Raw genomic sequence first — 24,630 nt, 5'->3', positions numbered from 1 at the left:
GGACATTCGGAGGGTGCTTTAAAGTGCACTCCTGGCGAGTTCACTCATCCTGGTGCTGAACAAAAACCTTTCATACCTGCATCCCACTCGTACTTCCATTCAAGCAAAATGTCTGTTTCCTCTCTTGACACAGACAAGCTGTTTGCCCAGGCACCTTCTCTTATCATCTAATTGGCTTGAGAACATAAGAATAAAGCTTATCTTTCCAATTATGAGGAATTAGTAAATCATGGGTCTTAGAATGGGAATCGAAATAATACAATTAAATTCGGATAATAACTTTATTTCCAGATATATTTTCATTCAAAAGCAACTTTAAAAGGTCTCATCGCTAAGATGAATGGCTAACAACCAGGCTGAGCAGGACTTCCGTTTCTAAAAGCACGATGTGACAAATCAACATAATTTTGTTCTTTTTTTAAATGTTTTCTTATAATGTCTAAACAAATTTTAGACTGTAGCTGAAACATATAACAAGCAGAGAGTAATTGGATACAATACACTTACATAGCACTGTGAGATTTTGTGAGAAACTATCATTAATAGAAAAAACTTTTTTTTGTTCGAACAATAATTCGTAAGCTTGTTTCTTTTTTTCTTTCCCTTGGTGGTATGTCAGGAAAAATTTTTATAAACAGTCCCCTCCACTTCCTTGAAGGTAAATTTTTGTTTGAGTAAATGTAGCATTATCTCAGAAGCCGAGCTCTCACAAAACTGAATAGTTTCACACTGACTCAGTCTCTTTGATTAAAAAAAAAATAAAAAACAACACAAAAACCCCACAACAACAAAAAGGAGATGGGTGATAATAGCTCGTTAATAATGAGATCCCTTGATTGCTGCTGCAGACAGCTGTGTGCCTGCTTCCTGCCACAGAGGCTCTCTCCTATCATTGCCTCTCATTGTGGGGCTGCAGAATACCTGGTGCCAGAGAAAGAATGAGACAAAGTGTCCAGAGTGGAGATTTAGGCTTCTTTAAAATAACTTTGAAACACAGCCATATCCCTAAAAATCTATCTTCAATTTATTTTATAATGAGCTCAATTCTTCCCAAATCTATTTATAAATTCCTTCATCTTATGCACACTGAGTAACTTGCTAACATTTTATTTTTAGAAGATTCCTTTGCCTGACAATATTGCAGACTCTACTCAACCAGTCTCCAAATAAATTCAAATTAAAGACTTGATAATTAAATACAGAGAAGTATTTCATCCTGTCATAATGGCTGTCTGAAACATCAGAAGCTGTTATAAAGAGAATGGTTTGCCTCCATAGGAAAAAAAAAAAAAAAAAAAAAGAAGATACCAAGCCTGTCTGAGTTCAAGGAGCATTTGGACAATGCTCTCAGGGACATGGGGAGATTCTTGGGGGGCCCCTGCAGGGCACAGGACACAATGATCCTGATGGGTCCCTTCCAACTCAGCATATTCTGCAACTCTGTGAAGCTTGTCTGCTATAATGAATCTGATCCAAGACAGCTTTTAGAGGAAGGCCCAGCCACCTAGGCAAATTTTAGGCATCCTCCATAAAGTATGGTGTTTGAAGAGATGTTTATTCTCTCATTTTGCAGTAACACTGACTCAGATTCCAGGTCTCCTTCTCTTCTTGGCCAAGGTACTGTTTTCCCCTCCACCACAGAGTCTATGGGCCCCAGTTAAGAGTTCCTGTGCTGTGTGTCAAATTGCTCTGTGTACTCATACATTTTATCCACAATTTTTAGAATTTGCAGTTAGATTAAAAGACAAACAGAACAATACAAACAGAGAATCCTCCAGACAAACTCCTTATTTGCTTAGAAATAGTTCTATCAGAGATCCCATAAGTCACTTAAAGCTTGTCTCTGTGTCCAGACTTCATATTTCTTTCTCCATAAGATACTCTGTCTTCCTTTTCAGTACAGTCCACACAGTCCTACTGAAAGTTAACTTTATATTCAAGCTGGCAAAAGGTCAGCTATTCTGTCCTTTCTGAATACTGTTTTTATCTGACAGGTCTATGAGTCAGCAACATCTTTCTTAAATACTCACTTCTAGCATCACATGCACAGCCACTACAGCCTCTTGTTCAAACTAATGATGTTCAGAGAACATGCCCTGGGCATGTCTAGTCCCAAACTAATACAGCAGCAGCAGCAGGATTTAAACTCATAAAGGCTCTTACACATATCTCAAAGCTACACTGACTTTTAATTTCTGCCTCCAGACTGAGTTATCTTCCCCAGCTGCACAGAGCAAAGCACACCAGCAGTTAAGTGGCAAGGCTCACAGGGGTGGGAAGAAAGGAGGAGGCCCAGGACTGCTGCTGAAATGGAATCAGTGTTTGCACACCTACACCAACCACATCCATGGTAAATGCAAAGTGTGCCCCATTGTCGGGGTGTGCTCCCTGCACGCTGGCCAAAGTCTCTATTTGCTGACACATCCCCATCCTGCAGAGCCAAGGACAAGATGAAGGAGGCTGACACAACTCTAATCTGTTGCCTGGGAGGTTCAGGGCGCTTCAGTGCCAGGGAGCAGCTCTCTACCCTGGGCTGAAACGCTACAGTAAGCTTTCTATGTTCTACTGCCAAACTACGTTCAAAAGAGCATAGCAGCTCTCTGACTGAAGGAATAAAGGAATTAGTAGAAGCTGTCCCACGCTTAGCCCCAGGCCATCACTGCCCTTTGGGACGATTATGCACCACAGACACGCCATGGACATGCTTTGTGTCCAGAAGAATGCATGGTCCAAACAGAACTATAGCAAGATTATGACTCAAACAGTTTTTTAGGTTTTATTAATAACATATTTGAGAAAAAGAACGAGGAATCTATGATGATTTTTTCATAGTTTTCCCCATTCAACTTCCATTCCAGACGCAGCAGGGACTGGCCTGGGCCAGTCTTTATTACAGTAGATAATAATATGCCTTTAAAATATGATGAACCAACTCTGGACTATTAGTGTTTCAACCTGGACTTCAGGACAGCAGAAATATAAATGGGTGATCAGAATTCAGCTGAGAACCTCTGACCTAATACAAGGATTAATTCTCTAAACTTTATGCCAGGGACAAAAGAGAAGTGAATGTGGACTAGACATTCATTTTCTCATGGCATGTTTATAGTCCTTCTATTGTTCACTTCTCCTCTAATAAGAGGGAATCATTTAATTCTATCTAGAATTTGAAGGCAAATATTTAAATTATCAATCTTTTCTCTTCCATGTATATTTCAGATAAATAATATTTCATTACCTAAATTTGCCAGGAAAAGCTGAGCTCAGACAACTCTATTGGGAATAAATGAATTATTCTGCATGTGTGAAGGAAACAGAGACTATTCCGCAAATCACTGGATAGACTCTAACAGATAAAGAACGATTAAAACTAAATTCAGAAGTCACGGATTTCTGACAAATCTATTGTTACTTAATTTCCACTCCATTCTAGTTGGAACTGCAAACATACTGAAGCACTTTGAGAAACACTGCCCTGCCGTTGTGACCTCTCTTGTGATTTCTGGGATGCTTCCAGCATATTCTGAAGTTCAGTTTGATATACCAGGAAATACACATAAAAATATTTTGATGTGAAAATTACAATTCATTTAAGTGGGGCAGCCTAGCAAAGTTCAGCTGACAAGGGTGGCTGAGGAGCTCTCAGGACAGTTTTATAAAATGAACCACTGTGACAGAGGCTGTACAAACAATTGCAAACCTTTTATGTTACCCAATTATTCTACTTGTCCTGGAGAGCTCTGTCCAGATAGGGTGGCAGCTACAAAACCCATGTGGAGCAGAATCTGTCCTCAAAAATAATCTTATACCACTGTAAGAGTATCAGGTTTGTTAATAAAAGCCAAAAAATCCGTAGTTCCATTTCCAAAAAAGCCCTTGTCCAGGATTAGGTAAATCGTAAAGCTGCTAATAAAAGAAGCAATAAAGCTGAGCGTCTTAGAACTATGCTTAGGACAAAATGAACATCCATTTTAAGGAATAATTCTCCCCATATTTCAACAAATGTAACCCCAAAGGTCGCTACAACCCAGAGCACTACCTCAGGTCTGCATAGCACCACAGAAATTAGAATAAGTGCTGCTTAAAGTTAAAATTCAGAATACTTAGAATATCAGCCCCTTCATTACACAGAAGCGTAATTACAGCTAATTACCTTAAAGGTTAGGAAAGAACCTGTGCAAAATAAAGGAAGCTCTTTCTTCTGTTAATGGAAGGTTTGGCTAATAGATTTGTCAGGTCCAGGTAGAAGAACATGCATTTATCTTTTTAAAAATAACATGCCCTTTATGTGAATCTATAGCAGAAAAATATGGGAGTTATTAAAATCACTGGAGAGGAGTAATAGACGGTTCTAATTCAAAATGAACTGAATAGAGTGTGACTTTTGCTGCTTGCAGTGGCAGTTGTTTAGTCTAGGCAGTCTCCCATAAATCTGAACAAAACCCATGGCACTGCTGCAAAACAAAATAAATGAGAAAGGCAGCTAAGAGCTTCACTTTTCATTTCTAACAATTGAGCCAGCCCCTATGGAAAACACGTGATGTATCTCCAGCTGACAGATACAGGGCCTGAGAAGCAATAATACACCCCAGCTACCAACACAGTTGCATATGGATTATCTATTATCAGACAGACACTTAAAAAAAAATAAACCCCACAAGAAAACCCAGCCAAAAAAAACAAAAACAGAAAGAAAACCCCAGACCAATCTGACAAACAGCAAAGTCTGAAATGTCAGTTTAATCATTAAATGCAATCACAACAATATCCCATCAGCAATATTAGACATGATGCATGGAAAGTGCAGAACTGAGGTAGTTTGCAATTGCTGCCAATGACAGCAGCCAAAGTGTGCCCCACATAGAATTTGGCTATAAATTCTCATTTTGTCTGTTTTGTCCAGATTGTCCCAGAAACACTCAAAACAGACAGAACAATCATAGGACTGAACTAAAATTGGGATGGAGTGGTGGTGGTGGTGGAGGGGATGTTTTAGGTTTTTTTCTTTGAAGTTCTCTTTGACTTTCATCAACTAGCTCAGTATAAGGGGGTTTTCTTTCTATAATTAAATTATCATAAACTATCTTCTGCCAATTTCCACTGGCATGTCACAACCCCGATGGTTGATGTAAGTTATTTATTTTTCTTTCTTTCTTTAGGTTAAGGTAAAGTCCCTTTAATTACTAAGGCTCTGCAGAGCAAATAATTATAGAAATTACTATTTTAGTACCTTCCTAACATTTGGCAGAAATATACAAGCATTTTCATTCACAAGAGAATAAACATTATTTCTCAATTGCTATTGAGAAATATTCACATAAAATTCATAGAAAATCAGTAATTCTATAAATCTAATTATTTAAATATTCTCTCAGTCTGTTTACCATAGATACAGCTATCAGAAATTCTATTAGGACAATGGTGGGATTTTTTTAATTTCCAAACCAGAGGCAAGTTATTATTTGGAAAAAAGAAAAGACAGCAGTAAACTTATCGATGAGCAGATCTCATGTCTGCTGTGTCACACAGCCAAACTCACGGGCTCATTCAATACAAAAGGACTCACCGACCAAGATTTCCCTCAGCATCCTCCAAATCTATTGCCCAGTAGTTTCAGTCTAGTAAGAACTACTTCTGTGACAAATGAGGTTCAAATATATCCCTTTTTTTTCTGCTAGAAATAAATTTTTCAAGTGTCTGATCAAGCAGTAAAAAAAAAAATATTGCTAGCAAATTTCTTTTATTTTTTTTTAATATTTTATATTTTATTGATCTTAAACAGTTTTTCTTAAATTAAACATATTATGTTAGCTTTTAAAGAGAGTAAAACAACGCCCAAAACTGCCTGGCTAAAAATTATCCTGTGTCCATTTCTTTTCTCATTACAGAATAGAAAGAAAATAGTTATAGTTATTACAACCGAGATGCATGATGTGCATCTTTGAGAAGAAAAACTCAGGAGCAAGAGTCTGATGTGCTCTGCCAGGGAATGTGGATGCACAGACCTTTGCCTCCCTGTTATCATTAATTCCCACATTGTCCCAGATATCAGTATGGATGCACATTATCCCTCTCCTTGTGGCTATACAAAGAGCACAAGAACAGTGAATGGAGACAGAATTATTTCTGCTATCATTATTCCCTGTCAGTAAAGTGCAGAATGCAGTTGTTGCACATTTTAACTAGAAATTGTGCATCCAGCTGTCTATGCTGGTTTCATTACACTTATGAGCCTTTGATAAGCCCAAGAAAGCCATTGCCCTGTTGGAATAAATGGCTTTCCCTGTAGATTCTTCTCTGCATTTTTCTACAGAGGTCTCCCAGGAGAACCTGAGAACTGCATGGTGACGACTGTGGCACATGTCCCCTTGTCACAGTGCTGTGGGGTTCATTCAGCAGGATCCATTGGCCTGCTGGTGGCTGCAAGGGAATTTGGGATTCATTAGTATGCTGGTGATGGCCTGCTTATTTCCTATTTTTCACCAGAAATGTCATTCTTCAGCCAAGATGCAGACATGAATGAGAACAAACTTGGCTGGAGCTGACTCTGCAGTGGACAAAGGCAGTGCTGGCAGCTGGCACTGAACCATTCACATTATTCCAGCCTAAAAAGCAGTATCCACTCTGAGATCACTTCTTGCATCATGCAGACTTTTAGTGAACAAGCCAGCACAGGTGACAATGGATTTGGTTTGGTTTTTCAGTGTCAAGTCATGAAGACATTCAGGGAGACTGGAGAGTCTCCAGCACTAGAACTTGCTCTGATGATAGGATGAATATCCCATGTGCAGCATAACACACAGCATCTTTTTGGCAAAACACACATCACTGTGCTGTATTTGGTTGCTTTGCTATATGACAGGGAAGATTTGAATTGTCTCTCTGGGCATGGGGATTTTCTCAGTCCATATACAGCACAATGCAACAGAAGGCTACATTTTCTAAAGTAAATATTAAACACAATGTGTTTTTAAAAATTAGGATCTGATATGCATGTTTACTGGATATTATCACAGCTTTGAAGGGATAGACCAGAGGGAAAAGGAAATTATGCAATGAACTGGAGTGAGGAGACATGGAAAACAAAATATTCTGGCAGTGTATAATACATTATCACCTTCTGTGACTTAGCCACATAAACTATGACTATTATAGCTTTGTTTTTATGTAAAAACTTAGCTCTGAGAATTCTAGGTTGAACTGAAACATAGTGCCAAATAACAAGGCTGATAAATTCACCTACTTGGTGTTCCAGGCATGACATGAAGAGGCAAATAATTCTGTTTATCTGTACTGTTTATCTTCTGACTGTACTACCAGGTTGGTCACTAAAGATGAAATGATGGCTTAGAGATGAAAGAAAGCCTTAGGATAATTGGAGAGCTTTCTGTTGTTTAATAAAAGTGAAAAATTGAAGTTATTTCTGGGCACAGAAATTTGAAGAATGCTTTGAAAACTGCTTTCTAGAAGATGACAATAAAATGCATGGGTTCTGTCTATTTACAGCTAATTTCTGTATATTTATATTATAGTGAAGAGTGAAAAGATCCTAATGTCCACAGTAGTACTGAGTGAGCAGCACACACAAGCAAATATACCTGATCTCCATTTTGAAAGTGTAAGGAATGAAGAATAGATATCAGTAAGGCAGTTTTCCAGAACTTAGGAAATGATTGCATGTACATATGTCTCAGGCCATGAACAAAAATCCTTGGTCAGTCAAAGATTACTGCCTGTAGCACTCCACCCACTTTTATCATTTCCTGACAGCCGTCACTTTTATCCCACTCCTGCAGGAGACCAGTTCACATAAATACGCCCAAATTTCTTTCAAGCAATATGAATGAGACCAGTTTAAACAGTTAAAACAGGTGATGTGAGGTAGTCTACCCGATTTTCCTTGCAGCAAATGGGCAACATTGGAGCACTGGCAACAGAACAAAGGTGGTACTTTCTGGCAGGTGGGAGGTGACAAAAAGCTGGAGGTGGTAACCTCTTTGCTGGTACAGATGGATGTAGACAAGGATGCCAGTCCACTGATGTAATATGATCTGAATACAGTCTCAAGCACATTTAGGTTCTTATATACAAAGGAAACTCTGCATCTAAATAGTTTTGTTTCTATTGTTACAAATTTATTTTCTTTTAGAAAGAAAAAAAAGATGTTTTTAAACTGCAAAGTGAATTTATATATAGTGGGAAAAAAAGAAGCCTTCTGGAAGAACCTTTAACTACTGTTTTACACAAGATTCCCTCCCATTTTGTGTCTTTAATTCTTTGCATGTGAATAGCAGTTCCACTTTCTTTGCCCTACAAAACATGACAGATTCTAGATAAAACATGCCAACCAAAGTCAGAAGCATGAGCTATGGTGTTATGTGCACCACCTATGCACAATATGGCAAAGCAGCTTTTGACAAACTTGAGTAGTTAAGAGAACAATACAAAAAGGTAATCTCCATATTTGTGCATTCAGATTTCTGGCTCCCCAGTTATTGCTGTCTCCCCCATTCCCAGAGAACCAGAGTTCCAATACTTTGATCTGCAGAGCACCCAGCTGTTGCACCCTACGGAGTGTCCCTGCCCAGAGGATTACAGTTCAGCCTTGTCCCTTCTTGCTGTGGGCCCTAATGCAATGCCTTGATGCCCTTATGTGTCACATCCATACTTTGCACAGAAGGGCTGGAAAAATCTGCCACTCCAACATTGTCCTGGTGCTTTTTGTAGGTTTGCTGTGCTCAGCAAGGGCAGATGTTCACCAGCAAAACTGGCCATCAGGCTGTTCAGCTGAGCCACTGAGCTCTTCGGGGCTTGTGCACATGAGATGGCTGCTGCTGGATTGATAACAAACTGCTTCTTTCCCATACACTGTGCTCACGAGGCTTTTTGGCTGTGCTGTGCTCTCAAGCACTACAGAGGAAAGTCTCATTAGGTTTTCTCAGCCAATTCATAGAAGTTTCACATTGTTGCCCAAACACAATTGGTCTGTAACTATTTGGAGAATTTTTAACTTCTGAGGCTATATACTCTCCGCTAGGCAAATGAATATAGGGATTATAAAATCAGCTTTCCAAGTATTCTCAAAGATACCTTTTCTTATGCTAATAGAAAAATAAGAAAAGGTTTAAGTGGGCTGTGATATTTTTCACAGAACAATCTTGAGTAAATTAAAATGTAAATTTTTCTACAATCACTGCTTTTGGGTGACAAACAATTTGCTTAAGTCTTTAGATGCACCCTGCTTCCATTTGATTTTCACATTTGGAGGTTTTGGAAGAATTTTCCTGATCAGTTCTGTGATCTCTTTTCTTATTCCCTATGCTGACTTAACGCAGTTTCTGCAGGACCCTTTTTAGCTTGCTAAGCCAACAACAAACTAACACAGTAGAAAGAAAAAATCATTTTCACATGTTGGCTGAGTGAACTGAATCAAATGAGTGCAAGAATCATGGCTGAGCTGCTCAGGTATGGGGAACTGGGGCCTCTGAATTTCCCGCTATCACCTCCGTGCATGTACAATTCCCGGGACCAGGCCCAGGCTCTGCCTCGGGAGCTGGGGCTCCTCCCTCACCAGCAAAATCTTCATGAGTCTCATGTGCCTAGAGAGCAAAGTGTGAGAGTGCACGGCCTAGCAAGGCTTGGTGTCTCAGCACCCTACAAGAGGCAGCACAGCGTCCCTGCACAGCAAAGCTCAGCAGGGATCCGGCCCCCGGAGAGCTGCAGTGCCCACAGCACCCTGAGGAACAGCAGAGTCTCCTGAATGCCTCCACTCGCTCGTGTATGCCTGCTCCCACTGCGGTTTGGTACATCCTGTCTTACAGCTTTGTTTAAATTAGCTCCAAGATGTCAACCAAACACACAGGATTATCTTAAAGATGTAAGATTATAAACTTAAAGAGTTAAGAATATAAACTTGATTTAGAGGGACACATACCTAAAGACCCCAGAAGTGAAGTTTAAGGACATGAAAAGGACACAAGTCAAATTCATAAAAAATTCTGCTGAATCATTTTGTTTCTCAGGGGAACAAAAATCCGATGCCCTGATCTTGGATGGTTGGCAGTATTTGCCACAATGGGGCTCCTATCCTGAACAGGCCTCTAGGTACAACTACAATGCAAATAACAACTGTCAGTTATTAGATTTAGGGAAATTACTCTCCTTAACTAATGTGTACATTACGTGGATTATTTATATGAGTCCAGAAAGTCTTATCAAATGAGTATCTTAAAACACAAGTAGAATATAGATAGGCTCAACTAAAAATTAACATTTAGGAAGAACAAGGTAGCATAAACACATCCATTTCTTCTTCATATTGCTCACAATATTTTAAATTAATCTCTTCAAAGGGAAATTTGCAGGCTTTTTGTTACCCTTGCTGTTGTGAGATCAGTTCTGAATATATTCCCTTGCAGCATCTGGCAACTGAATTCTTGACTTAGCTTGTCTTTTCCAGACTGTCAGATTTAACATATCCATTGTTTAATGATCCATCCTCATCTTTAACTTTATGGAGGATTCTTCTCTTTTAATCCAGCAAACATCACAATCAAAATCCCTACTCCTAGAAGATGAGGCCTCACTTAGCAAAACTGACAGTCCTTTTGGAAAGGTTTAATACTTCAAACTTATAAACACCATAAGCCTACAGTAAAATTTAATATTGCCCATGCTCATTGATTTTTTTTCCACTAAAGCAGATCCATTTTGCTTTGCAAAGCAAAGCAACCTTGGCCTCAGCATTTCATTGTGCTGCCCTGCTGGATTCCGTTGAACAACTCCTGGTGACAGAACACAAGGCTGCTTCATTAAAACATCCACCAGCAAATCTAATGTGTGAAAAATTTCAACAACTCATTCATAGTTCAGCTACTTTATGATAAATTTCTCATCAACAAGACATTGCAAGCAGAAATCAAAGAAACTCCAGGGAATGATTTCTCTTCTGAAATTCATAAACTTGTGAAGGTGGAAAGTCTAAAGAGAATGAGCAAGGGCAGCTGATGAAATAAGAACGTTTGTATTTCAAACTATGGAAATTAGTTATAAAATAAAACCCCACCCCAAGTAGGAAAACAACACAAATGCGAGGAGAAAATGTATTTTTGCTTGAAATGTAGTATTTAGCATCAGGAACATGTTCACAAAAAGGGTTTGGCTGACTGGGAGACTGACATTTCCTGTTCACAGACCAAATCCAGCATGAACAGAAGCATCCCTGGGCTGTTGTACCCCTGAAGAACCCTTTGGCTGTCCCCGGCTTTCAGTTCATTCTGCTCTCCACTCCTACTTAGTGCAAATTTCTGGGAGACAGTTTTTGGAACAGGAATTCCAAATTTCCAAACAATATTCGCAGATCATACATTGATTTTCCCAATTGTTTGGCAATAGGTTTAGCACAATAGGTTTAGTTATGTGTGCTTCCAGATACCCTAAAAATCAAGTACATTAACAATCATATTGTTGTTCACGTTGGAACACAGTGATGTTGTTCATCAATTTCTTTGTGTTCAAAATATGGAAAGCAACTTAAATCTTCCCAGTTTGGTTCAGGTCAGTCTACAGCTGCTAAAAACCCCCACATAAACAAAAAATAATGCAACTGAAAATGAATGTGAAATTTTTTTCCTCAATGTGACATACTGGTGCAAAATTCAAATAACCTAGGACTACAGGAACTGAAATAGCAGATCTAACCAGAGACCCCATAAAAATCTGGTCAGAGGGCTATCAATACCGAATGGTCTAGAAAAAAAAATTAAATTTATCTTGAAAATTAGTGGTTGACTTATGCCTTGAAGCATTTTGAAGGTTATCCAACCTACTGCAGCTGTTCAGTTCACATGTCCTTCATCTGCATTAAGAACCATGCTCTGGGCCTGGAAAAAGTGCTCAGCAATGTACGGATGCACACCAAAGATTCAGAAATTGCATATTTTTTGTACAGGGTCTCTGAACATTAAACACTTGAACCTTCTAAGACAAATGCCTGAAGTAATGTTTCATTCACATTAAATGCTGTAATAATGAGGGGACTGTCATACACTTTATTAAGTACATGTAAGCATTGTAGTATTTATAAATAGCATTTAACAACCGGGCATATATATTTTTTAAAGATACATGTTTCTATGTGTGTATGCACTTTACACAACACTATATTAAATAATTATATAAATTACATAGCTATAATGGACAATTATGAACTAAATTATACTCTAAAATAGCATTATACTATTAGGTAGCACTACTTTACTGCTTCTGGTTTCCAGAGTTTTGGTCTCAGAACCCCTTAAAAACCTACAAATTTTGAAGTTACCAGGAAACAAACCAAGTATTTTTTTCTCTGCCCATCTCAAATTTGGAATTCGGCACCCAAACCTCAAATACTGCCAGTAGCACAGAAACTGAATTCTCCCCATCGCTGCAGTAACAGGTTAAAATCGCAGCACTGCGTGCCCTTGTAGTGTTGCCAAGAGGCAGCTTTATTTCACTTGAAATTGAGATTTAAGGCTTTGAGTGAGACACAAATCACATGTCTAGCCATCTAACTCACTGGACCTTAGCATCATGACTTTTAAAAAGCAGTTTTTATCCTTTTGTACGTATTTTCCCTGTGACTGGAATCCCAATGTGCAAAGGTGTCTGGTGTTGGGGGTAAAAGAGATAGGACTCCTATTAAAAGTTTCCTATACTTTTAGTACCATTTTGCACCGTACTATGCAGATAGCATCAAGTATTCCACAAAATTGTATCTTCTGTAATAGTTTTCACAGGACTCCTGGAAAGGCCTGCAGAGATCAGCAACAACTTTGCCAACTTTAATAATGGCTCACCTCAAACTTACACAGACAAATCTCTGCAGGACACCACTGAGATGCCCCTTTACTGAAAGACAGTTGTACTAGAGTACTAAACAAATGTAGTTGAGAAATTCTTTGTGAACTACGGCTCAAGTGATGGCAATTGTTATATTCTGGGCTCTGCTCATCTATACAAGTAAAATTGTAACAAAATTTGCATGACAGCATTAAGACTAGTTCCGAGACTAGTTCTGCACACAGAATGTACTTAAAATACATCCCCAGTAAATTCCTCTTCCTATTAAAGAGTTTAATTTTACAATTCATTTAGTATTTGATAAAAAATCTAATTTCTAGGATTGCATGGAAATAACTTTTGTAAACAGTATGCAGAGGTTTTAAAAGAAATATCTACAGTTATCTACTGTAGAAGATCAGTTTGGAGAAATTCAGGATACACTTAAAATGATCAAACCTTTTAATACCGTATCAGTGAAACCATCAAACTCTTGCTTAGATGAACACACCTAGTGACTGTCAAAGCAAAAAGTTATCTGCTGCAAAAACAGGATTTCCCCTCAGTTATTTTGGCTTAACTAAGGCTTTTAGACAAAAACAATAAAACAAAACAATTCTCTATTTTAAAAAATAATTATTACAAAAATTAAAGGACATAATGGAAAAAAACAGGAACTTATTGGAGAGGCAAGAGAAAAGAAGACAAGTTGAAAGGGAGGAGAGGGAGATTAAAGTAAAATAGAGCTCCCAAGAACATACCCTTTAAAATTCTCCCAGTATTTCCTGTAAGACACAGGCTTCCTGGAAGCAGAAAAATTTTAAGGGACTAGATGCCAAGTCACCACTCTGTCTGAGACTGGATGCTTAGTACTATTCCCTGAATGGAACAAAGGCCACTTTAGTAGCCTGAGATTTAATTATACTCAACCCAGGAAGATTTCCCCACTTAACAAGGCTTGAGGATCCACTTTCCCTTTCTTTCTACCTACTTTCCACTGCAACACTCAATTACCTTCCAGGCCCTGCTGACCTCTCATTTTCCCCACTGCCTTTCTGCAAACTGAGATAGTCATTTTGCTTTCTGAATACCAGAAGGCTGCCAAGCATAAATATTCACAAGGGGAGCTGGGTGGAACAGCCACTTCCAAAAATTAATAAACAAAGAAGAAACAAATAAGTAAATAATTCACCAACTTTGTGCAGACAAGGCTGATTGTACCTTTGACTATTGTACACCCAGCACCCTGCAGCTCGGCTCTGCCTTCCAGGGAATAAATCTATTATCCAGCAGTCTGCCCTGGAGGGCTGTCCCATGGCCCAGCAAGATTTACTCAGCAATGCCTTCCTCTGCTAATATTCTAAAGATGCTTATGTTTCTCTCTTCTCATTCTTCTGATTTTGTTTTGTGTTTTTCTGAACTTTAAATACATGTTCTTGGTGCATGTATTTAACTTCTCCTCATACTATGGAATGCTGTGATCCAGAAGTCATGCTGAATTTCTGACATAGCAAGTTGGCACCAGAAAAGTGATTTCACTGCAGGATCACAACAAAAAAAGTCAGGCCATGGGAAGAAAATGAACTCCCACTTCCAGCACAGCTACCTTAAAATACAACTCAAAAAGTGTCTTACCTATTGTAAGACAGTCTATATTTTTTAAATCAAAATTTACATCTGTCATGAAAGTATCAGCATATGGGAAATCGTTCCAAGGGACATGCACAGAAATAATACAGCCCCTTGGAAATTAAACTGAGAAAAACAGTGTTCTAAATGATGATGTTATAAGCAAATACATGCACAGTTTTGAATCCTTTGATATAGATTTCCTGTTTACCTCTTGTCCATCTCTTCCAGGGCAAAAGCTGACTTGGCTTTGGGCTAACAACAGTTAGGTAATCATCTCTACTCTGCCTCTGTGGCTGTTTGGGTACAAACTGCACTCATGGTGTTTAACTCACCTTTGGCACATCTGCATGCACACAGGACAAGAGAAACAAGAAATGACAGCTCAGAATACTTTTCCGATAGAGAATCTAATTATTCATCTAATACCTATTAATATCTAATAGGCATTAGATCATTCATTTAAACTTGAAGAGAAAGGGAAGCTTTTTTTCCAAAATGTCTTGTTCTAAATGGACCTGCTAATGTTTAATCCAATTGTGATTGCTTTTTCTTGCTTTCTTGCTTTTTTTCATTCATTCTTTGCTAAGTGATACCTTTTCATTTGGCAAGGTGAGAAAGTTAAGGACAGTGAAAACACAAAGGAACTACATGCAGGTATGAAAAAATTTAAGAACAACAGACCTTAGTTTTGACTGTTTTATCTTGCCTAGGACTCTGGAGCAATCAAAAAATCCCCTCTCCCCGTCCTGCCCCCAAAATAAAATTACATGTTTTAGAGTCCTCCCCTAAGAGCTACATGAGATGGAATTATCAACCATTAGTTTATGGCATTCAAAAACCTTGAAGTGACAGGAACAATAAAAATCAACTAAAAAGAAAAGCTCTGCAGAAGTATTTGTCAAATTAAGAGACTTGAACACTGCTAAGATACTAGCTCTTCTTTTAGGTGATAAAAAAAAAAAAAAAATCTTGCTATTGGAAATGAGGGAATCTGTGATATATTCCACCTTCCACAGCACAAACAAAAATCATTAACACATCACTGCCTCTGCTCAATTTCACAACAGAGTTCTCTGGTTCTGGGGAATTGTTGTGTCATTTGTTTCTGCAATATGTTGGATACTGGTGACACTAAAATATGATTACAATACGTAAGTACTCTTGGAAACATTTCCCTGTAAGCAGGAAAAGCCACCCAGAAGATGCAGGAAGTTTATCAGGGCTCAGCCAAATCCACTCATGACCACAAAGGGAGACCGCTGCTGGGGTCACAAGGCAGCCAGGACCCGGAAACAGCGGCGTGTGTTCACATGCTGATGTGTCTGATTTTTATGTATCCTTAACACACCAACAGCCCAAATTTCAAACTTCTGTTCAGATTTACTTAATAAATTTTTCAATTCTCTAAGGATTAGATTAGAGCTACTGAAATACCCTCTTCAACCCAAGGACAGGGTTGACAGGAAGAAGGATGCTGAACATTATTTTTCTTAAGCGGAAAAGCTACTTTCCTTACTTGGAAAAGCCAATTTTACTCAAAATTTTTATGCTCTACTGTAAGATTAATTTAAAGTGTATGACTTAGCAAATACTAAAATTCTGCTCTGAATATTAGATAGTTCTACTGTACTTCATCCTCATTACTTCACATAATTAGGCAATTTTTGTGCTATGAAGCATATATTTTGTAGCTGTATTTTTATACCTAATCAAACATGATACATAAATATATTTAGATTGTGGATCTCTCCCCCAGAAAAGCATAGGATATTTATAGTTTCATACCCTGGAGAGCATCTAGACCTTTGTCTAATTTCCAGTGGTGTTTTCATCAACAAGTTTAAAACAGTGCTACCACATCTGGAAATTTCAGAAGAGACTCCAAAATTCTATATTTAGGAACGTCTTCTTATCTTTTGGGGTGATTCGTTCCCAGTCAGTCTCCTGGATTAACCTGCTTCTTTTGTTCAACTGGGAATCTCTCTTCATTTTACTTTTCAATAAAACACCAGGATTATCGCAGGTCAAATCTAAAAATGCTCTGGTTTATCTGCCCAAAAGTAACTCCAGGACACTTCACAAGAATCTCCTGTGTTGCAAGGAAGTGATGTTTACACACCCAGCCTTCAGTCTTTACTGCAGCTCACAGAAACATCGTTAATACAAAGTAAAGGTAAAGGGCTGAACCTCCCTTGGGGTGTCAAGAGTTCACAACAGCTTTTCTTGCTTATGATTACTGTGCTGCTCTGTGGGAAGGTAATTTGTGGAAGCACAAAGATCAGCGTAGCTACACTGCATTGCCTTTGCTGAAAGAATTCACGTCAGAGTAAGATCTTCCGAGAAAAAGGAAATTAAGTCAGCAACCTGCTCACCTGATATTTTTCCAAAGCAAAACTCTTTGGAGGCTGAGAGTGATCTCTGCATGCTTAACTGTAATTACCATGAAAAAAATCTTTAGCAGTTGAATTGTGTTGTTTTTGCAAACTGACCTATGAAACTTCCCCGTTCCCCGCGGCCGTGTCACTGAGTCACTGCTATGACATTTTCAGCAAGAGTCTGTTGTGGAAGCCAGACTCTTCAGACACGATTTCCTTCTCCAAGTGGTTACGTAGATTAACAGACTGAAGCAGTTCCTTGTTGAGCAACACATCCCATCTATAGGAACTTTTAACTTTTGACAGCCAAGAAGTTCAAGCAGTATTTTTAATCCCCTCTCCCAGATTTACCAGCAAAACAATGCTCAGCCATTAAAGCACAGCAGCATTTTCCAGCCAGTGTCTAAAGAAAACAGCTTTTTATCAGATTTGTTTTCTGTACTACGTACAACCGGTACAGAGTGACAAAGCGCCTTTGCATTGCACAAACACTGAGAGAGCAAAAAGAAAATGAAAACAAGGCGTTAAACAAAGAAAGGATGTGTACAATGGAACAGGCACAAGCTACTTTTTTTTTGTTTGTTTTTCTTTTTGTGCTAAAAATAGAATACAATGTTTATTTTTGTGTAGAGACCATTCTCCAAAGGCTGAATAAACCAGACCATAAGAATATCAACATCATTAAAATTCTTTCTAATTTTCAGTTCTTTATGTAGATTCACCCTTTCCTGATATTACTTACTTCAGAAACTAAGTCCTTTGCAAGAGAAAAAAAAAAAAAAATCCAACAGAAATTCTTTAAAGTGGACATTGTAAGAGAGAAGTGATCAGACTTAGTCCTATGACAATTAAAAGTGTCCTGAAAGGAAAATGCAAGACACTGAAGCTACGAATTTTATCAGCCAAACCTTTGAAGCTTTTTAAATTCCAAGTCTTGTACAAGGCTGAATAAGTTTCTTCAATAACGTTTCCCAGCTATGAAACATAACATTGCCTGTGCATTGAAATGAACAATAATTAGCAACAAATAGAAAACTGCACATCCAGGGCAGGTCAGTTTAGGAGTTTTCTTGCCAGAACTGCTGCACACAAAACCAAATTAAATATGCTGTTTTATCATGTCTTATCACTACACTGAAATTAAACCCGCAATAGTGTTTGTAACAGAACTGATGTGGTAAAGACAGTCTGACCTAAACCCAGCACCCTTCCACACTGGGCTTCTCTGCATTGTGCATAACAAAATGCTACTACTGCAGATATTTAAACAAGGGAGTTTCATGTCACAACACCTGTTTGCAGGATAGACTCTCCTGGAAATGAGTCACAGGTTCCTTGTAACCTACCAAAATCTCATCAAGACAACAACATCACAGAACCCCAGGATACATTTGCAGATACAATACAGAAATGAATCATCTGTGATTTTAGGTATTTTTTAAAAACATCTACAGAAAAAAAAAGGAAAAAAGAAATGTGTTGTCTTAGAAGACAAAATATAATCATTCTGATATGAATGTTTTATTAAGGAACTTTTATTCAAGAAAAATAAGAACTAAAATTTAACTAATTTCAGTGCTGTTACAACACAGAAAAAATTAACTTCTCATTGAATAAAATATTTGATTTTCACCTCCAGTAATACTTCATTACTTGTTGGGTCTAAGTAAAACAAAAAAAGCCTCCTCCCTGACCATTTCAGTGGTGCTGGTCAGCAGCTGTTGCAGACAGAATTGATAGAATTGGTAGCACTTGAACCACCAATTTCATTTGAAATGAAACTACCAGTATCATTTCTCTGATCTACTCACTGACAATTATTTACAGACTTCTTGACAAGTGCCCACAATACCCCCACATCTTTCTCAGAGACTTGTCTAGCAACAGGAGCTATGCACACTGCTCTGGATTTACTTACTTATCTTTACTTACAACTGACATCCTCTCTTCCTACCAAAACCATCTACCTTAATGCATCTTGGAATTATATTTTCCTCTCTCACAGTCAAATGGTAGCAGTGATTTATGGTCAGGTTTTTTATTGATTACTTCAGTCAAGTTTTTTTATCTTTGTGCCCTTTCCAATTTATGAGTCCCATTTATAGAGAAATTCCTATCACTTGTATGACCCTGCACTTCATAGTACAAAATTTCTACCATTTTCTCTTGCTGTATTTTCAAGTTGTCATCTAGCTCTTAACATTTAATGGTTTGGTCTTCTCAGTATTAGCAAGGGCATCTCACATTTTGTCAGTCTTGTACCTTTCCTCCTGCTTCTTTGATGGAAATATTAAAACAAGATTAGCCCAAAAACTGTCCCCAAGGAACTCCATTAGTAAAATCTCTCCAATCTAAATGTTCCCTCTCCAATACTAGAAATTGCAACCTCTTTCTTATCTAGTTCATCTCATCTTCTCTTCTACTAAACCCCATTTTTTCTAGCTTAAATAATATTTATTATATGGAATTTTTTCAGCTAAATAAATATTCTGAAGTCTCACCAGAAAAGCTTGCATGTCATAAGGTGCTTTTTGTAATCTTCTGCTTTATTTTACTCTATTCTTCTGCAATTGGTCTATATTTTATATTTTTTCCTTCCAAGCTCATGATGTCATAAGACCACAGTTCACACTGCCCCCACTTTCTTACTTAACAGACATTTCTGAAAATGCTGTCCTAAATGCACCAAGCTATTTTACCTAAAAACAAAATCATCAGAAATGTTATAACTGAAAGGAAAACATTTCATCTTGCCTTTTCAGAGAAAAAAAAAAAAAAGTATGATGTAGTACAAAGGTTTTAAGCAGTCACCCAGGTCTCTGAGCAGTTAAAACCCTGAATAAAATGGTTATTTTAGTGTAATGATGCTTGCTCAGCAATTACCAGCAAATGCACATTAGTAGAAACGCTCTGCAGAGTTAAGAGCCTCTGAATGTTCCTGTCTGTGCATGCACTCCATGGTCAAGCCATAACATCTGTACTGTGACCCTGCAATCCTTATGCTTTTATAAACGCTCGTAGCAATGAGACCACTACTCCTGTGTAACTGTTACTGCTCACATAGAGGGACTCAGAGGCACATCTAGACCATCTCAGACTTTGAAAGAGATCACTTTTTTGACCCAAAATGTACAGCTTAGGCCCAGCTGGAACAAGAAACAATTAGACATAGGAAGAGTTCCAAGCTTACTCATTTACTGTTTTACAAACTGTGCTGCACTAGTAACTTCTTCAGGTTTTCAATTCCTTCCTATTATGACTGTTGTAAAAAATTTCATTTCAGAGGTACTGGGATCACAGAGTGAACACACTGCAACAAAGAAACATCAGCAAAACTTAAAAACCAAATTTCGACTCTATACAGATACAGCTGAGAGCAGCTGCCAGATTTTTGTTAATCAGTTGGAGACTCTTGACAAATGCAGTTTCAATGCCTCTCTTCCTCTGGTGATGATAGTCCATGGCTGGTCGGTATGAACTCACATTTTATTTTTAATTCATATTACATCTGATAGACTTTCCTTCTCATAATGCTACAGAAGCAACTTCAGAAGTAATGGTATGATACAAAGACAATAGATTTCACTGGTAGCTCTCATGGCTAGAAAAAATGGATATTCCCAACAGATTCTGAAGGAACAGTCCATGAGCAATGTTTCACATGGGACTCGCATGCCAAGGATTAAATTCAGCCCTGGTTTAAAGCCAGCAGAGCTTGAACAAGCAGCTGAATTCATGTGCTATGTTCAGGAGAGCTGAATACCAGTTTCATTTCTCTGATACGTTAAGTATTTACAGACTTCTTGAAAAGTGCTCACAATATCCCCACATCTTTTTCACAGATACACCTTTAAAAAGAACTTCTCCACAAGCCCCTTCAGTTGAAAGCAAAGCCTTCCACATCAATGAATTATCACTGAACACCTTCCAGTTAAATCGTAAAAAAACAATTCCCCAAAAAACTTTCTCAAAAGTATGCCAATACTAAGAGTGACTTTTCATCAGCTTCTCAGTTTGGAAAAGAAACAAAAGGAAAGGCAGGATAAGAAATTAAGTAATTTTAACAGATCTTTGAATTCTCATAGAACCAAAGGAATCACATAAGGTGGCACAATGGATCTCTTATACATCTGCAAATATGCAGAGGAATTTTGAACACCCCCCGTAATGCACATAACTCCCTTAACAAATAAGACACATTTAGCTCCCTTAGTAAATAAAAGCCAAGCCTCGCAAAGAAAAGCTTGTTCAAAACCTACCTACACCCTTCTCAAACTACAGGACTGAAACTGCTGCCACTAAAGTTCATTATTCTCATTAACTTAATTTGTAGAGGTGTTGGGCTCTTAGAGGAGCGTGAATGTAAACCCAGACCTCCCAAATTCTAATACACTAGAAGAGATAAGGCTATTTTATAGGAAATGCATACAACTAGAAGAACAACTAAATCTGATAGATTAAATACGAATTCTAGTCCATCAAATCAGAAACATGCTTTTGATGCAAGAAAATTGTAACCAGGTATTAAAAAAATTACTCAAAACAAGCAGCTCTTGGAATGGAATGGCTAGAGATGGCAAATGCCTGCTGGTCTGCAATCCTCCAGCCTCCCTTCTCGGAGTTTTTTAGCTTATACTCACAGGGATAGCTCCTCTTGAATGAAATCAGACATTTCCTGGGCATTTCTGTCTTTCTTTTTCACCAGTACTACCAGTTATCTCTGGATGAGTCAAAGTATTTGGAGACATAATTTTCACTTATAAGAGTTCCTACTACAAAACATACACATTAATACCCTTACTATATTGACTCTTAATTTTTTTTGGTTCACCCAAACCTAAAGATTCTCAGCACTGAAGCAGGCTGAATCCCCCAAAATCTAGTTATCAGCATTAATCCCTCCCTGTTCATACTCTGGTTTTTGTTTCCTTTTGTTTTTCACAACAAATATTTGGCAGAGATTTCTTTCCCATAACAATGGTTTTCTTACTGTTTGGGGTTTTTTTTCAATTATAACAGGTGGATGGGATATTAGAAAGCTGGATTTGGAAAATGGCAGCAGCTCTGAAGTCTCAGCCTAACCAAATGAACGTGATCATTGCAGACTGGCTCACACTGGCTCACCAGCACTACCCCATCGCCGTACAGAACACACGCACCACAGGACGGGAGATAGCACAGCTCCTGGAGTGGCTGGAGGTGAGAATCCCAGACCAACACATGATTCTCCAGAAAAGATGTACTGACTTGTTCTTATACTTCCACAACCTTTCTGAAATACCATGTCTGCTAATGCTTTCATTTCAGTCACTCACATTTCTTTAATGAAGTGCACGTTTTCTTCCATGAACTTTCATATGACATCATAAAACTTTCATCATGCAAGAGGGAAAAGCAGTGGTCTTGTTTATAAAATATTTTTATATATCTTTAGAGGTGAGACAGTTTCCTGCTACTTTGACTTTTCCATTAACATGTGTGTAGCCTATTTCACAAGTAGAAAACAGGAAGACATCTTTTGCAAGACATTAGTACAGGAAAATGGTTTTGTTACCTGTGCTCAACTTCTGCTTTTAATGCAGAATTCAATCCTGACACTGTATCTTATTTCTGCTGTAGTTTCCCAAAGATTAGGATAAAATAATGGCTTAGAGATCCAGAATGTAAAGGGAGACCTTTCAAGAGGACAGACATGCTTCACAAAGCAGATGACATGGAGGCAGCAGCAAGTACAGAGCCACACTAATGCAGTGACTATTTATCAAAACTCCTGCTCCATGGGGAGCAGCGGCCCTGGCTCGATTGAAAAGACTGTAGCCAAGTCTGCAGAGGATCACTGGTCTCCAGCACAATTTAGGAAAAGACAGAAAACAAACAGTAGAATGAGAATCACTCATACAAACCAGGAACTCTAAGCAACTCTTATGGTATCAATCTCTAATATTAAGCTACTTAATTTGAAATTAAATTATACTTCTATACCTGGCAAAGAATTTTTTAATACATTACTTTAAATACGGTGAGGCCTAAGGTGGAAGAGAAATGTACTGCAAGGCTGAAAGGTTTGTAGCAAATACCACTGAAAGCCTAAGCAGGAATGGCAGGGCTAGAAGAAGCTGTCAGATACCACGTCCAGTTACGGACAACAGGCACAAAAGGGAAGACAGGAAAGTCAAAGTCACTATTTTTCACTGTGATATTAGAAGAAACCTTAGCTCTTGGTCAGATATCGTTTAAATTGCTGGAGCCTAAAGTAATTTTCTGAAGCTGTTTAATTTTTGAATGAATCAAATGGTGGACTTTGATCAGTTCCCAAGAGGACACACCACACTGTCAACAATAAAGACATTCTGTGATTTCTCTAGTGTCAACAAACAAATCAAGGCTTGAATAAATTACTCTTTGCTCCAGTATTGTAGGTACTCTTGTACTGTGATGTATTCAGAATTTAAATACACCATAAATTTTCATGGCATTGAGTGTGTCCAACCAGTACATGTTCCTCATATTGAGAAGCACCCCTCCAGAGTTTAACAGTTAAAATCCCTTCATTACAACTCACAGAAGCATCTTTCTACTATGCTTCTGTCTGCTTACAGGCAAATAATTATTTCAAAGATTCTCAGAGGATGTAACAAAACCTGCGGTACTCCACAACATTTTAATAAAGAATAAACAATAAGTAAATATTAGTGCTCTTATTCCAAGGGTTAATAGGGCATGATCAGTAACAGCCTCAATAGCATCTATGTCAGCATCATCTGACAAGAAAATTGGTCAGATCTTGTGATTTCAAAGAACTGTCTCTCTCACAAGAAGTCTGCCAACTTTCACCCCATCTTCAGAAGAGATTGGTATTGAGACTGCACAGCCGCTCCACTGGGACTGGCAACATCCACAAAGAAATTAAAAGCAAGGTCTTCCTTTCCTGCAAGGGAAATATGCCACATTTTTCTTTACAAGTCAGAATAACTTTGAGCCTTGCAGCTCATGTGAAATGCTTAAGATATACATGGCATCGATTAGGTAGAAAGAAGGGCAATTCTGCTTCAATAGGTTTGTTACAAATCACACACACACATGTATGTACAAGAAATATCACTGCTGTATCATTTAACATGTCTGATCAATATTTTGATCCCTTTAGTTCGGCTTGTGCTGGTATCTCAGGAAAAAAAAAAAAAACACCCCCCCAAAACAACAACAACAACAACAAACACACACACAAAAAACCCCCCATCCACAAAGCAGTTTTTATAGACGATTGCTCTACCCCAAAGTTAAAGAAAATATCCATTTTATGATCACAGGAAAGCCAAATGTTGCAGACAAAAAGGCAGGGAACATCTGAATCTAATGACTGTTCCAACAAACAACAACAAAAATTCCACTGTGTTGATGGCGTTCCTGTGCATGGAAGATAAGTGGCAGTGCCCAAATGTGTGGTGTTTTCCTCTGCATAAAAAGAAGCGAGGAATAACACTCAGCCAATAGAAATGTACTGAATGATTCATGCACCTCATTCAACCACCATCGACATAAAAATTCCTTGTGTTATAATTCACAGTATTCTTAGCTTGTAATAGATATTTCACTGTTTACTTTTCACATTTCTTCATCTAAATCAAGTTGCCACTATCTTCCAGGAATCCGTTCAATTTTCCAGAAGCAATGTTCATCTAATTGGGTACAGCCTAGGAGCTCATGTTTCAGGATTTGCTGGAAGTTTTATCAATGGTACAAAAAAGATTGGAAGAATTACAGGTAAAAGACTTACAACTTTAAGAAAAATAACAGTCAG

The 24,630-nt window shown here is 38.1% G+C and overlaps 1 protein-coding gene across 1 annotated transcript in view; it reads left to right on the top strand.

Annotated features, from left to right (window-relative positions):
• Nucleotides 1-24,630, top strand: part of LIPC (lipase C, hepatic type) — a 51,033-nt gene that overhangs the window by 16,050 nt on the left and 10,353 nt on the right. Inside the window, exons 2-4 of the mRNA XM_040077351.2 lie at nt 20,113-20,300; nt 21,849-22,028; nt 24,476-24,593. Coding sequence (XP_039933285.1) covers nt 20,113-20,300; nt 21,849-22,028; nt 24,476-24,593 — 486 coding nt within the window. The remainder of the gene's footprint in view (nt 1-20,112; nt 20,301-21,848; nt 22,029-24,475; nt 24,594-24,630) is intronic.

This window comes from Hirundo rustica, chromosome 13, assembly GCF_015227805.2.
Source record: "Hirundo rustica isolate bHirRus1 chromosome 13, bHirRus1.pri.v3, whole genome shotgun sequence".
Taxonomy (NCBI): domain Eukaryota; kingdom Metazoa; phylum Chordata; class Aves; order Passeriformes; family Hirundinidae; genus Hirundo; species Hirundo rustica.
Note: the sequence above shows the minus strand (reverse complement) of the source record. Positions and strands in the feature narration are given on the sequence as shown.